This window comes from Coptis chinensis, unplaced genomic scaffold (genome assembly GCF_015680905.1).
Source record: "Coptis chinensis isolate HL-2020 unplaced genomic scaffold, ASM1568090v1 utg2345_pilon_pilon, whole genome shotgun sequence".
Taxonomy (NCBI): Eukaryota; Viridiplantae; Streptophyta; class Magnoliopsida; order Ranunculales; family Ranunculaceae; genus Coptis; species Coptis chinensis.
Window position 1 is genome coordinate 94,360 of NW_028238127.1, and position 15,666 is coordinate 110,025.

Here is a 15,666-nt window from a genome sequence, read left to right on the forward strand (position 1 = left end):
CAAGTAACTCCTTCAAGTGTTGGATATTCATCCCTAACCATTTTCCCCATAAAAAATAGCAAGAGGATCCATGTACATAACTACCTACTGTTAGGACCATAATAATTCCCTGTGTACCATGATTTTAGGTCAGTCACCAACCCTGGCATTCATTGACCCCGGCAACTCACCAATCCAATAGCACATAGAGAACACCTGTACAACAATATTTTTGTTTGCTAATTACTAGGAAATGGTCCACCACATGATTGATGATTGATTGATTTCTAACGGAGATGCAGTATTTGGAGTTTTTGACAAATTTTCAAGGGAGGATAAACACTACTTTAAGTAGTAGTTAAGTGATCACGGTGATAATAATGAGGGAACCAGATTGGGTCACATGAAAGCTTCTTATTCTTTCCCTTCTTCTTGTTTAAGATTGTTATATACCAAATTACCAAAACATGGACATGACTTTGGGCAGTGCTTAGACTATTAAGAGCCTCGGACAAGAAATATATTTAATTTATATATGCATATATAAGTTTTATTTTTGGCAACATTAGGCACACAGTAATTTGGACTTTGGCAACACATGATAAGCAAAATACCATATCCAGTGAACCAAAATAATTATTAAATTTAAGATCTCAGGACCAGTCCACAAGAGTGCTTAGTTTAGTGAGCAGATGCTGCAATTCTTAAAGTGCATTATCAGATAGCAAATGACCAGGGATCTAGAAACAATGAAATTAGAGGGGTGCTCAATTTAGAAAAACACGAGATATGATAGATGGCAAGCAAATCTTTGGCAAAGTTGAAAAGGATATAATAAGACAAGACACGTAAAGGCTGGATAACATAAAATTGCTCAACTGAGAGAGAGACTGAAACTGAACTCCTGCTGGCTCTGTCAGTCATGTACACGTGTCCAACAACTTTTGCTTTTTTATCCGCCCCCTCATGAGCAGTCCCCGTTGATCCGGCCACGTGCACAAAATGTTTTGTTTTATGCGCTGGATGCCACGTATGTATGTTATGTGTTACTGTGTTACTGTTAGAATGATTTTTTACAGTGGTGAAAGTAAAAGAGTTCACGTACAAGTTGGGCGTGGAATTGAAGAGAGAGAAAGAACAAGTCCTCATCTCCTTGGAAAGAAGGTCCAAAGTTTGCACAGAAAAGGAAAAACCGACGATATATAAATAAATAAAGCGCATTTTCTTCTCTTCGGACCAGGGGTTAATAAATAAATAAAAGGAATTGATCAAATCTTCTCTCTGCTCAGAACAGAAGATCTTGAGAATTTTCCTTGGAAGGGAGCGATCTTGCGTTTCAAAAATTAAGTATTGATTTTCTTATTATTAGGTTAGGTTGTAGAGATTACTTTAAGAAAAAAAAAAAAAGTAGGTATTTAATTTGCTTTTTCACAGAGTCTGGTCAGAGTGTGCCAGGTTCTGTATTTGTGTTTACTTGGAAATCAAAACTTGTACTTTTCCATATCTGGTAAAACCAATCGATCGGTCGTGAATTGAATAGGTGACCTACGAAACACCCCAATCTGATCGATCTCTCACACTAACACTCACACAGTCATAGTTTTTTTTATTTTTTTTTTTTTTATTTTGTATAGATATATATATTATAGATAGATAGATAGAAAGAAAGAGAGGTTTTGATCAAGTAGTTGTGGAAGCATTTTGCATTTGCATTTGAGTAGAAACAGTCATCATGGCTGTAGTTGAGAATGGTGCTCCGGAATTGTCATCAAATCGGAATTTAGAGACGTCAGCAGATTCCAATAAGGATCTCGATCATCAATCCAAACAGCAGCTGAATCCTCCTCCTCCTCCTCCTCCTAAGTTACAGCAGCAGAACAACATGAACCCAATCTTAAGGCCTCACTCAGATCAAAACTTTCAGATTATGCAGCAACAGCAGATGATGATGATGATGATGCCTCATGTCAACAGTCCCAACGGTTTTCAGATGACCATGAATCCCAATTCTGGGTTTCACCACCGATCCAACAGTCACGATGTGCAGCAACAGAGAAGCGGAGGAGAGATGGTCGTCAACAACAATGGTTTCAAACGAGATATGAGGGAACTGGAAGAGCTCCTCTCCAAATTGAACCCAATGGCTGAAGAATTTGTTCCTCCTTCCCTCACCAACAACAATCATATATCTGCTGGAGCCTTTTATGCTAACAATTTTCTCATGTTTAACCACCATAACATACATGAAACAGGTGCCGTCCTCGACATCCCTAACGGACACGGCCCTCCTAGACGGGTAACACTCACTCTTGTTTTCTATTATATAAACTTCCTTTCATCTTATTTATAAAAACATTTTTGTTTGCAGAAGAAGAATAACTATAATCAGGGGAAGCGTAGAATCAACAGTCGCACTAGTATTGCTCAGCGAGAAGATGTTATTAGGAGGACTGTCTATGTCTCTGATATTGATCATCAGGTACTAAATATTTTGGTCTTGCTTACTGTTTGTTTCTACCAACCCGCTTTACTGTGGCTAAAACACGTTTGCTGTTTTCCATTTAGGTTACTGAAGAACAGCTTGCAGCTCTCTTTGTCAACTGTGGACAAGTAATTCATTTTCTTTATCCCCCCATAATTTTGTAGATTTATGATGTCATTGTGTTCTGAACGAATATCTTTTGCTCAAGGTTGTTGATTGTAGAATATGCGGTGACCCTAACTCTGTTCTGCGTTTTGCCTTTATCGAGTTTACTGATGAGGGTAAATTTCTATTTCACATAATTTTGTCAACTGGTTTACCTTTCAGTGATTGCAGCTGGTCTTATCTTTGACTTTGACTTTGTGTGCCTTCTTGGGTTTTCGAAATGCAGAAGGTGCGAGGGCTTCCTTAAGTTTGGCTGGTACAATGCTTGGATACTATCCAGTAAGGGTGCTTCCCTCTAAAACTGCGATTGCACCGGTTAACCCAACATTTTTGCCAAGGGTGAGAAACTCTTGTTTCCTATTTGATGACAATTAATACTTTTCCGCATAGTTGAAACCTCTGAATAATTCTTCACTACCTTTGTCTTGTTTGCCAATATTCTCATATTACCTTTGTTTTCATTTTTGAGTATAATCACAATACAACAATACTGAACTCCATGACTCATGCTTGCAAATATTTTAAACACGAACTGTAATTCTCACAGTTTAAATTAAAACAGATAATAACATTCACTTGTGTGGTAAAGTATGATTGATTTTGATGTGTAATTGTTATTATGCTTTTCAGTCTGAAGATGAACGTGAAATGTGTGCAAGAACTATTTATTGTACAAATATTGACAAAAAGGTGGGTTGGTGTTTCTTTGTGATTCGTATAGTGGTCCAGAGTTTGAGCCGGTTGTGTTTATCTCAATCTTGTGTTCATCTGGTGTAGGTTTCTCAAGCCGATGTCAAACTCTTTTTCGAGTCAATCTGTGGAGCGGTTTGTAGCTGCTATTCTAAGACAGTTTCTCTTCTTGAACTATTGATTTTGATCTCAGGAAGGAAATTTCATTCGGGTCATTTTGTATTTTGCAGGTTTATCGCTTGAGACTGCTTGGTGACTATCATCATTCTACCCGTATTGCATTTGTTGAGTTCATAATGGTAAATACCCATAGTAACTTTTTTTGTCACATGTTTTTTTAATACTTCAACAACCAACCCAACCCCACCCCACCCCACACACACTCATTCTCTTTATTTTTCTTTTCTTTTCATCTTTTCTTTTCCCATCGTGAACGTGAAATACTATGTTGTTATGTGGTGACAGTGGTCTGTAGTCTTTCTAACTGGAAGTATACCGTATGACAATTTGAACCATCATGATGAAAAATAGATATGTTCATAAAATACGGGGAATCTAGAATGTGAGCCCGCTTATTTGAGCAAACATTATTTCTAAGAAAGATTCTAGAATATCTTATTTTAAAGTGTAGCGTTCTTTTAGCTATTAAAAAAATGTTTGGCCACCTTATTCAGAAAAACGAAAAGTTCCCCCTCCCACACAGTTACCACTAACTAGGGGTGTTCATTCAGGTTCGGGTAATCTGAAAACCTAACCGACAATTTCGGTTCGGTTTCGGGTTCGGGCTCGGGCTCGGGTTCGATAGAAAGAGGAAACAACCACCGAAACCTACCCCCATATCCGACTACTTTGGGTATTATGTCGGTTTCGGTTTTCGGTTTGGGTAACTCGATTTTTCAAAACCCAGTTCTGGTAACAGTAGGAGGGGGAAGATGGTGGCTCGAACTCGCACCTTAACATATGTGGAAAATGAGGTTCTCAATTTCGAGCGGAACTTAGATAGAATTAGGAGTGAGATTGTAACTTGTGAGCCCAAATAATGTTCGCTTGCTTATAGAGTAGAAATTGGATCTGAAGTGAGAAACAAATTTCCATATGTCCTATCTTACAATACGCATTTATAAAGGTATTGTAGGTGACATTATCCGGCTCAATCTTCTCATCACTCATTTCATTCAACATATTATTTGCGTCCTTCAGCCTCCTTCTCATAATTTACGAAGAAGGGAATTATATGTAACAATGCTTGGAAGCAAGCCCTTCAGTTTCATTTCTTGACACAATCTCAAAGCTTTTGAGGTCATTCACTCTATAGTATCCATCAATTAGGGGTATATGCAACCAGGTTAGGAGCCGCATCCTTGGTTTCTCTATGTAGTCTTGAAGCCTCTCCCATTCTACCTTCCCTACAAAAGCTTTTAGAATATTGTTTATGGTTGTTCAAGAGAATGATGAGATTTTTGAGTCTTTGTGGTGAAGATGTTACTGTCTATGCCATTAATGAGTTTGAAAGGAATTTGTCGGGCTTCGGGTTAAATGTAAGGGTCGGTTTCGGGTACCCTCGGTTACCAAATCCCCACCGAACCCTAACCTATTATATGTCAGGTAGGTTTCGGGTTCGGATTTTATCGGGTGTGGGTTGGTTTTTCATGTCGGGTTACGGGTTTCGGTTCCAAATGAACACCCTTACCACTAACCATACTGTTTTGAAGATCAATGATGGTTTGCATGATTATTAATGGTGTCTCCTTGATGCCATTAGTGTTTTTCCCCTTAATGAGCTTGTGGTCTAAAATGCTTTGTATGTAGTTGAGGGGCATAATTGTGGAAAATTTTATATTTTGTGATGTGGAAGTGCAGTTTACTACCCCTACTACAACATCTCTAGGGATAGATATTTGTATAATTTCTATTCTCTTGGAGGCTTTGGTAGCCATAGTACAAAATATCAGGATATGAGTATTTATCGATACTTAATTTCTCGATACGTATCGTGGATATATTCTCCTCTTTGGGGATATTTGATATTGTTTCACATGCAAATATCGTGGATATATCTAAAATATCGATAAATATTGTGGATATTTCCTGATATATCATGATACATTATTTATATTTATTGGAAATATAATGGTAAAGATTAAATAAAATTGTTACATACACAAAATATCTCCAAATATCACAAATATTGTCAAAATATCGCCGATATTTGCTGTCGTATCTATCTATGAACATATCGTGATATTTATGTATCTTTTTTTTTGAAATCTCGATATATATCGACAAATATCACTATATATTGCGATATTTTGTACTATGTTGGTAGCATCTAAATGGCTGAAATTTATTTGAAGCTAAAATGGCTTTGATATTCGAACTACTCCCATAAATTTTTAAATCATTCTTTTTATGATAACCTTCTTCGTCTTACCATCTAAACATTATATTTGTTACAATAAGTGTCCTAAATTGTTAGTGTGTTATTTTCTTAATTGACCGACAAGCCCCATCTAATATATTCGGCCTTATTATTGTTCTATGATATATTTCAATTCGAATGCAATGAGATCACCGCATAATTGTTCGTCTGTATGACTATAGGTTACGTCCTCCTCAATCTTTCTATCCGTTGTATATGAAACCAAGAAATTGAAAGTTGTTACTGCTGATTATCACATTATAGTTATGCTGAGTTGGTTTCAGAAAGAGCGAAAAGGGGAAAATTGTGATATAGCGCAAAACTATAAGCACTGTATTACAAATTTACAACTCTAAATTAGGTTGGTAACTGACTCTAACTTCACTAACGTATTTGCATTTAAGTTGACTTCGTAATCACTGCTAGAGTGCCCTCCCATTCCTTTAACAATTTTTAAGGACTTCATCTAAGGGCCACAAATTACTAAACTGTCCATAGGCTTATCTTTTGCCCATGGAGTCATTGGTGCCTATGTTTGCGTTTAATTACGATTCACAAGTAAAAATGTCAAAAACCTATTCTTTAACAAATGTACAATGTGTAATTAGGTGTAAATATTTTTGGTTATGTTTACAGTTTCCATTCTAATTTTACGATGTACAATAGGTTAAATAGTTTTGGAAGTAATTCTCTTTCACAGTTCTCTCTCTATTACTCCCTAAAATGCAGGAGAAAAGGGGGCTTGGTGAAGTTTCCCGCTTAGGAAGATTTGTTAAGTTAAAATGGAATCTTTGTCAAATTTGTTTCTCCACATAAAAATGGAATCATTTGACACTGGTGTGCTCTTGAGGCTGAATTCAGATCAAAACTCCAGCTTTTCCCACTGATGATGGAAATACGTTATAATCTCGGGGATGCCTATCTTTGACGTGGTGATTTTCAAGACTTGCTAATCTAATAGAAGCACGTAAACTTATCTCAATTTGGGAATATAGGCTGGAAGCTTCTTTGACACATTTTGTGTTGGAGTCTCCTGCTTGAGAGAAACCAAACCTTTTTATAGAGATATGAACCTGTCTGAGTATCAATTTGCTTCAACTTATAAAAACAATGATTTGGGTTAGGCCCTAAGAGATGGTTGTGAGCAGTTAGATCTAGGAACTGTTTTTAGGTGGGGTAGCAGCATTTCAGCATTTGGCATTAGAATTGTCCTAGTTCCTTGTGGCTTTGTGCTTGCGAACCATAAAGATTACCAGTCTTCTTTCCGTTATTAAATTGTTAAGGATTGCATAGACAAAGTACATTTTTATTATGTAGTTCTCACCCAAGCATCTTTTACAACCAAAGCTAGTTGCCTTCGCTTGACATAATTGTACTGTTGTCTATATGAATGAAAATGACTTTGATGCCTTCTTATGAATTGTTGCCATCTTACTTATTGCTTCCACTTACTACGTAATTGTGAATTGATTATTGCTCACTCAATGATTGCTAGTTAGCACTGCTTGCCCTAATAATAGGCTTGCTTGGGATCTCCAAGCCCAAGCGTACAGCATGTCCTGTGTGCAAGCGTGTCAAGTCGGTTTCAGGAATAATGATCTGAAGTAATTGAATTCTCTGTAGAAAATATAACCAAAAAAAAGTCATTAGGTTGCGTCAGTGAAGTAATTGAATTCTGTAGAAAATATAACCAATAAAAAAACTCTTGAATTTGGACACTTCATATTCTTAAAAATAAAATCTATGTTGGTCACATGGACACGTTGTGCATACAATTTCAAACTAGGGTTTCTTCTATACGCTAAAAGACTAAGAAAAAAATTTATAAACATAGTTACAATGCCATGATATGCCCACTTTCAAGGTTATTTTTGTAAGGGGGCGCTTTGAAAGGTCATAAACCCAATAATTAATTATGTAACTAAAGAATGGTATTAGTTTTCTTTTTAATTAGTTGTGTCCCTATGTCCCACTTCATGTAGGTTGCCATGTCAGACACTCCATATCCGTGTCAATGTGACTTGGTTTTAAATGTATAAATTTGCCAATATATTCTCTTAAGATAGGGAAACTGTGAACCATATCTGTAATATTCTATCTGACTGTCAAATTAGCTGTTGTAATCTGCAGAAATGGCTTTATCATTGTAAACTTTCCTATTGCAGGCTGAAAGTGCAATAGCTGCGCTAAATTGTAGTGGCGTGATACTGGGATCATTGCCGATAAGGTCAATATGAAAAGTTTTACATTTTATTTCATTGATTTTCAGACTTTGGTTTAATACTTGAGCCTGATGTAGATATGTTGCTTAGGGTACTTGGCCTAGCTGACATGTCCATCACCTTTAATGTATCTACAGGGTCAGCCCGTCAAAGACACCAGTTCGGCCACGTGCTCCTCGCCCCCATATGCACTGAGTGACAGACTTATAGGCCCCCAAACTTATTATGTTATAGGCTATATATGTTCATAGTTCATACATATAAAGATCTTTAAAGGTACTCCCTGTCCGGCTATTTAAGTGATAGTTATTTCTTTTTGTTGCATCAGTCTGGGTTCTTCAGTATTAGGGATTGTATTTTGTTCAGTCTAGTAGAGTTGGATGGAACTTTGAGGCGTTGAAAAGTTATTTATTGTGCAGCATATTGAACATCCAATGTAGGGATGTTTCAAAAACACAGGTTGTGAGGAAGCTTTGAACTCTTTAAGATTTCTCAATAGCATTCCAGAGAAGTTGTAGCTTACCTCATTCCTGAAGTAACATAGTTACGTTACTTTGGGAACGGTGCCTTGCAATCTGTGCTTTTAGCTGGCTTTATGTCCCTTTTTGGTTTTAAATCTGGAATTGATTGGGTATGCATGCTTTTTATATTGAATCAATAGGGAACTACTATCTTCTTATCCCCTAGTATTATAATCAGCTAATCAAGAATGATCTCCATGCTTGGCTATTATGCATGGAAGTAGGTAGAGGTGAAAAAGAACGAGGGCATAGATCTCACTACAGTATCTTGAATTTCGCTTTGCTAGATTATGTAATCAATAGAAATTATAGAAAGGTGCTATTGCACTGTATACCATTTTTATAGATAATTTAGATGTTCTTTGACCTACTTAAACTCACATATTTAATGTTATAAGCTCTTTAGATGAGAACATGATCGGGTGGTGGTGTAGATAATCCTTTTAATTGTATTCACAATTATGCAAACCGTGCTACACATTGATTTATTTTCTAAAGTCTTGAAATCTGTTTTTTGAGATCGATAGTTAGCATGGTTTCATGTAATTATATAGGGGAGATTTATCTAAATTTTTTATAAAAAAGATAGGGGTAAGTATGTTATTTAAGTGACATTAGGGAGGTTTTTCTAATTTTTTAATAACAAAGGGCTTGTTCTAATTTGAGCGAGGGAAATAGGAAATAGTTATATAAATTGAAGTGACATTAGGGAGGTTTTTATAAATTATTAATAAATGGGGGCTTGTTCTAATTTTTGCAATGGAGGTGTTTTTAAATTGAGCAAATAGAGAAATCACAAATTGACTACTCCATAAGTCCATAGTGGAGCTTCCTGAAAACCCGGCTATCATCATACAAGTGTAGAGATGATACTTTTGAAGGCTGATAAATGGATTCCATCTCCGTCAGTTCTGGTAGGGTAGCATAGAAAAGATCAAGAAGTAGGCAAGTAGCACCGGGCCCTGGAGTGGGTGGGATGGGTATGAAAACCAAACCAAGTTCCATCAACTCAGAATCGACTACTGCTGTAGATTTCTTTTAATAGCACATTTAAACATGACCCCAAGAGAGTCTTCATAGTTGAAGCATAAATGAGTTTGCTGCGATCTTTGTCCATATGAAGAGCTGCGCCAAGTTAGGTTCAGTGACTTTTATGTGTTTTTGGGATAACCAATAGGTTCAGTGACTTGGGGCAGAGCACATGTACATTGGCTTTTTACAGGAGAGGAATTCGATTCTTGTTGGCCCATGAGCGAGAATTTGTCTTTGAGTTTGATTTTGTGAGCAAAACTTTTCCACACCAACTGAATGTCATTGTGATAATTTGGACAAGGGATCTAAGTGTATAAACAAATTTCGACACCCTATTCCCATACGCTTATGTATAAACAAAAACGAAAGTGTGTTTGCTAGGTAAGCATCTTTGAAGTGCGTTTATGAAACCTGTACAACAGTGCCACAAGCCCACAACTCCGAAAGAAGGAAACTAACGCTTTTAGAGTTGAGACTTGGCCACAGTCTATGACGTGTGTGTGTGTTTTTCATCTAACTCATCCGTACAATTGAATTTTTTATGAGTATCATCATTACTGTTGTTATAATTGTCTTAATTCTATTCTATGTCTTATATAATATATGAATGGTTCGTAATTATTAGATTGTAGTATTTTTTGGATTTTGAATTGCTAATACAGTACAAAGATTGATATATGATCACCCTTTTCCTTGCCACCGAGATTATAATAATGTGATGCCTGATCTCTATGTCCCTTGGATGCGGAACTTCTAATGGAGTAATGGTGGGAACCCCTTTACCACCATTCTGAAGTCGCAACCTTGGATGCCAACTTCTAATGAAATTCCAATATTGTTCAGGCAAATGATGCAGACCCGCATGCTCCCACTTTAGATGGAAAAAGTGAACCAATAGCCCAATACCCATCACTACTCTCTAGGCGTCCCTTGGATTCCAGACACAATCCAGACCCCAAAAAGTTGATAATATAGAAAGGAGAACTGAAAATGCTAACTGAAAAGGATGGATTAGAGAAAAGAAGACTGCTGCAAAAAGAGAGAAATTAATTGACACCATAGCCACCATCTCCCTTAACTAATTCTATTTTAAAAAATTGACATGGACGAAGATGATTATATTATGAATATGATAATGAAAAGTGACTATGAACCAAAGAAAATTACAAGTTAGTAACTGAGCTATCCGAGCTCAATCTTTCTTCTTAACTAACCAATGCTGGCAATTTGATCCGGTAATATAAAACTAATCAACGGAGCTGATTACCAAGCGTTAAATACTCAAATGAGTGTCATCAGAAGGCCCACACATTCTGAGACATGAATCTATGAATCTGTATCAACTAAAACTCTATTCTACCAAATCAACAACATATGCTGATGACAAACGATGATGACCGTGTTCGCAACATTGTCCAACGTTGCCAATGAGCTTTTAGGACAGGACAAATGATGATAGTCAGTGGAACCGCAACTCAACTCTCGTCCCCACGTGAATGAACACTGCAACCTGGTCAGTCATGCTCCATTCCAAGAGAAAAATAATACCATTCTCTGCTTGGTAATATAGTGCCAGTTTTGTTCTTAACTCATTTTTGTCTTCTAATTTTTTCCCAACTTTTTTTTCTTTATATCCATTGTGTTAGTATTAAATGGAATCGACATTTTTCCTTTGATTTGAATCAAGCTGGTGATGGACTATGTTCTGTAGTAGTTCCTGCAGCAGTTTGTGAATTACTCCTGGACCCTGTACCTGCCGTAACACCAGCGGATGCCGTAACACCTGTTGCATTTTAAAATGCTACCTTTCATTATAAGGAAATAAACATGAAATTTTTCCTCCAAATTGAATGAGAATGAGAGCATAAGTTTGTCATAATTCGAACCGGTGTTGGAGGATGCAGGGGCACCTGAATTGGGAAGTGATAGAATCCCTGTTGTGCTATAATGCGGTGGGAGATACGGGTATTGTACCATTTGTGGATATTGGATTCCATAACCTTGTGTTTGGCTACTTTGTCCATACTGAGCATAAAATGGATAAGCACTAGGGTAGACACCATGTGGTGCTGATGCTGAAGCTGCTGCGAAGTAGGGAGAGAATTGTTGGCCTCCATATACATTGTAATAATTCTGCATCAATTGCTATACATTCAGTTCAGGGTTGTGATACAATGGATACAAATGGACTTCCTAAATCATTATAATTTAGAGGTAAATGAGGAAGAAAGATGGAGGCAACCAACCATGGGGTACATGTTGTCTTGAGAGTATCCAGAGTACCTGAAATCATAGGAGGAAAAGACAATGATATAAAAGAATGTAATAGAAACAATTAGAATTACAGCAGACCAAAGGTCTTATTTATTCTTCCATCGTCTTTACCCGTAAGCTGAATAAGGATATGCGTATTGAGCCGGTTGATGGAAGTATGCGGAGGAGGTTGATCCCTGGTAGGACGGCGGGGTCACGAACCCTGATGCAGCTGCTCTGTGCCTCCCCATGCCTGCAAGCCAAAGGAGTCCAAAGACACTTAATCCTGATGTTGTGATCAATATATGAGACAGTGAAGGTTCAATGAAATAAAATTTTCAGAAACGAAATAGAGACGTAGATTGAGGTATGGGGTCACACAAATTTGCCAAAAACAATGACAAAACCAAGGAAAAGTGTTTTGGGGGGGTTGAATAGGTTAAATAATGCGAAATTGGTGTTGATATACTAAAATGGAGATTAGAAAAGGAATATACAAGGGCATTTGAAAGCTGATACTATGTAAAAAAGTTGGAAGGCAGGCAGAACCAAACCATGTTGCTGAGGAGTGGATGGGCGGGTCCTCTGTGCACCGAAAGAAGCAAGATTGCAGTTTGCTCTTCTTCCATCGATCACAGGTGATGGATCATAACAGGCTCTCGTTGCTGCGTCTGGATCCTTAAATGTTACCTGAAGACGATAAAATCACAAAAGCAACACATTGGTATCACCAAAAACACACACATGAGAAATCATGTACGTTAGGAAGAGGGATTGCTTACAAAGCCATAACCCTTGGATCTTCCTGTATTCTTGTCCGTAATCACAACTGCTTCCTGGATGTCTCCAAACTGCTCAAAATAACGCCTCATGGTTTCTCTCTGAGTCTCCCAAGCCAAGCCGCCCACAAAGATCTTGGTATACGTCGTGTCACCAAACTGTCCACCAGCATTGTTTCCTCCTCCCGCCATCCCAAACTGCCTGCTCTGATGATGAGACATCTAGTTAATTATTATTATTTATTATTATTATTATATTATCCTATATATGAGAAACTGACGATCGTTTCAATATTGAGGAAAGAGATGGGCGTAGAAGAAGAAGGCCGGTTGATTGGGAACGAGGTTTAATAATTAATGAAAGAAAGAAAGAGATAGATAGATGAATCAAAATCAGTCAACCCCAACAGCAGGATCACTCATGATCAAAACACGTTGTTTATCTTCTTCTTGTATTATTACTACTACTTTGGCACACCCACCACCTCCCCTCCTCAGATTCCTCAATAACGATGATACCCTCCTTAACGAGAAAATCATTACTAGGTGAGGACCCTCTGAGGGTGTAAGAATAACTGAATAAAAAACACAGAAGAAGAGGAAGGAAGAGAATACAAAACAACACCCTACAGCTTTAAATAATCAAGACCTCTTAAAAAAAAATAACAACTAGGGAAGAGAGAGAGAAAAAAAAAAAAAACTGAGGACAAAAGCTGCAGTGGGTGCCCACGTTAAATTGTAGACAGAGATGGTCCAATGAAAAAATAATATTGAGACAGATTTTAATCGGCCATCTCACCACTTCCTCCTCTGTGCTTCGCTGTATTCAACCTTCTCTCTCTCTCTTTGCTGTATTTATTTATTTTTGCATTACTATATTAGTGGTGTTGTGCGAATGTTATGACACTTGTTGTTGTCTTCACAGTTTGAGAAATTGGGAAGATACCTTTTGACTTGACCGTCTCTATTCTTTCTTCTTCTACTTCTTCCCTCCTTTTTCAACTCAACTACAACAAGTACTCATCATGTGTGTGTATCTTATTACTCTCCTAATTGGAAAACCTGTAGGGCGATATCCACTCTGTTTCGTGGGCCAAAGCCAGCTGCTCTCTTTCTTTTTCTGTCAAAACTTCCAAATTCTCCTACAACTCATTTATCACTAGTAAATAATTTTGGTTAAATTTCTGCACACGCCCCCTACTTCCCACTTCCAATATTTTGATTCACCTCCTTTAAAGGATTTTATTCATTTCATTAGGTTCTCCTTCTCCCATGCTCCAATCGCATTTCCATGAACAAAATCTTCACATGATTGACTGGCAAATTCAGCACTCTACACCAAAAGTCATATTTGATTATTCTAGTGATCAATTTAGTAAGGACCGCTTCTACTCTGACTCCCTAATACTGACCCCCTAAATGTAGATTAAAAAAAAAATACTGTGTACAATTTGGCATTTGGCTTTCTTCTTAATTTTCAAATTCGTAAATTGGCTGAAATTTAGACATAAAAGGAGGAGTGAAATTAAAAATGGAAAATTAGCTTGAGTGAACAATTATAAATTAGGAGACATAAGTGATAATCCGAAATGTCTGTTACTTTTTGGATGTCTAATCTGTTCTTGATGATGCTAAAATACAATGATGAAAAGAAATAAAACGGGGCATATCGAGCGGCGTCTCTGGGGCTCCAATTAAGCTATATATTGCGCTATGAGGGGAGGGATTTACAAAATCAATCAGATTCCTTTTCTTAAAATATGAAATCCTAAATCACCACTGTCGCTACCACCATACTCGCACAACGGCTTGGTTGGACTTTTTGGAGATCGGTCAAACATCTTTGTCATCTTTTAAGCCTTTTTCATGTCGCATTTTCTCGTGCTTTCTCATCTCTCTGTCTGTCTTCCCTACCACCAGGAGCTTCTCTTTAACTTCCATGTCGTGGCTAGTTGATGGGAACTTGGCCTATGGGAAGCATAAATATGTTAATATCCGCCATATATCGTCTATAAATCATTTTACATATCGGCATCTGTATTAATCTACAATATATCACGATATACTGCAAAGTATCGATGATATCATATATATCGTCGCTACACATTAAAATATCAGCATGCAAAAAACCAATTAGATCCAACGAATCTCAAAATTTCTTTAGCAGGACTTATTTAAAAAACAAAAAGATACGTTTTAACTTTTAAGTAAGTGATTGATTCAAAGGAATTCAAATTAAGAAAAACTAAAACTAAAATGAAGAAAAAAAGAAAGTTTTGAATGTTTATGTGAACTGATTGATCCAAATTTTTTGAAAGAAAGGAAAAAAGGAAAAAATTATATTGAATCTAATAATCTTAGATCTAGATATAAAGAGAATGGTGTGTGTGTGTGTGTGTGTGTGGGGTGGGAGGGGTGAAATATGAGAATAGAAAGATGGGGTTAAATGAAATATTATATCATTATCTACAAATCTTAAATCCTATTTTTATTAAACTGAACACGAACTCCAACTATAAAAGATGATGAAATTTTGATTTGAGAAAGATAGCTAAATGAAGTCTATAGTTTTGAACATTTGAGGTGAAAATGTTGATGAAGAAGAGAATTTGATGAGTTTTCAAGTAACTTTTGGGAATAAAGTTTTGGAAATATTGTGATGTTTTAAAAATATTAAAATATCATAATTATATTGTGATATTTAAGAATATTTCAACGATAATTGCACTTTGAATAATTTAAATGTATTAAACTGATATCCTAGATATTATTATATATTTTTCTAAAAACTCGATACATATCACAATATATCACGATATTTTATACTATGATATTAAGTTTGTTATTATGTATATGGAAAAAGAAATGTCAAACACTAAAAAAAAAAAAAAATGAACAATGAAAAACTTTGGCAGCAATGGAGAATGATCAAACACCTGACTACCAAATTGGATAACACTCAATTGCATTGGAAATTTGGAATACATGCATTTGTATATATCGAATTATAGTTAACCAAAACAACAAATCAACATAACAATGATCAATTAGCTGCGAGTTGGTCAGATTATAATTACTGTGTCTGTTTTTAGAAAATTATCATGGGAGATCATATCCATGAAAT

At 36.5% G+C, this 15,666-nt stretch overlaps 2 protein-coding genes across 4 annotated transcripts; one reads left to right on the forward strand and one right to left on the reverse strand.

Annotated features, from left to right (window-relative positions):
- Window positions 1-1,068: 1,068 nt before the first annotated feature.
- Window positions 1,069-8,591, forward strand: LOC147473513 (polyadenylate-binding protein-interacting protein 12-like). 2 transcript variants are annotated; one of them, XM_086587353.1, is made up of 10 exons: window positions 1,069-2,275; window positions 2,348-2,458; window positions 2,545-2,589; window positions 2,670-2,742; window positions 2,853-2,965; window positions 3,257-3,316; window positions 3,404-3,451; window positions 3,547-3,615; window positions 7,901-7,962; window positions 8,095-8,591. In XM_086587353.1, the coding sequence occupies exons 1-10, from the start codon at window positions 1,712-1,714 to the stop codon at window positions 8,150-8,152; spliced, it is 1,203 nt and encodes a 400-aa protein (XP_086443479.1). In that variant the 5' UTR covers window positions 1,069-1,711; the 3' UTR covers window positions 8,153-8,591. The 2 variants fall into 2 exon arrangements, with proteins under 2 accessions (XP_086443479.1, XP_086443480.1); XM_086587354.1 differs by lacking the exons at window positions 7,901-7,962; window positions 8,095-8,591 and adding an exon at window positions 6,465-7,151 and having other exon boundaries at window positions 1,211-2,275.
- A 2,022-nt stretch (window positions 8,592-10,613) lies between these two features.
- On the reverse strand, window positions 10,614-13,259 carry LOC147473514 (RNA-binding (RRM/RBD/RNP motifs) family protein). Of its 2 annotated transcripts, none has more exons than XM_086587355.1 (6): window positions 12,546-13,259; window positions 12,318-12,453; window positions 11,896-12,016; window positions 11,757-11,793; window positions 11,397-11,643; window positions 10,614-11,293 (listed from the first exon to the last, which is right to left on the reverse strand). In XM_086587355.1, the coding sequence occupies exons 1-6, from the start codon at window positions 12,762-12,764 to the stop codon at window positions 11,193-11,195; spliced, it is 861 nt and encodes a 286-aa protein (XP_086443481.1). In that variant the 5' UTR covers window positions 12,765-13,259; the 3' UTR covers window positions 10,614-11,192. The 2 variants fall into 2 exon arrangements, with proteins under 2 accessions (XP_086443481.1, XP_086443482.1); XM_086587356.1 differs by having other exon boundaries at window positions 11,421-11,643; window positions 12,546-12,987.
- Between the last annotated feature and the right edge of the window lie 2,407 nt (window positions 13,260-15,666).

Coding starts and splice junctions, on each gene's coding strand:
- LOC147473513 (XM_086587353.1), top strand. CDS start 1,712: ATGGCTGTAGTTGAGAATGGTGCTCCGGAATTGTCATCAAATCGGAAT. Junction 2,966..3,256: donor ACCCAACATTTTTGCCAAGG/GTGAGAAACTCT, acceptor TATGCTTTTCAG/TCTGAAGATGAACGTGAAAT. Junction 7,963..8,094: donor CTGGGATCATTGCCGATAAG/GTCAATATGAAA, acceptor ATGTATCTACAG/GGTCAGCCCGTCAAAGACAC.
- LOC147473514 (XM_086587355.1), bottom strand. CDS start 12,764: ATGTCTCATCATCAGAGCAGGCAGTTTGGGATGGCGGGAGGAGGAAAC. Junction 12,454..12,545: donor GATCCAAGGGTTATGGCTTT/GTAAGCAATCCC, acceptor TATCGTCTTCAG/GTAACATTTAAGGATCCAGA. Junction 12,017..12,317: donor ATCCACTCCTCAGCAACATG/GTTTGGTTCTGC, acceptor TTTGGCTTGCAG/GCATGGGGAGGCACAGAGCA.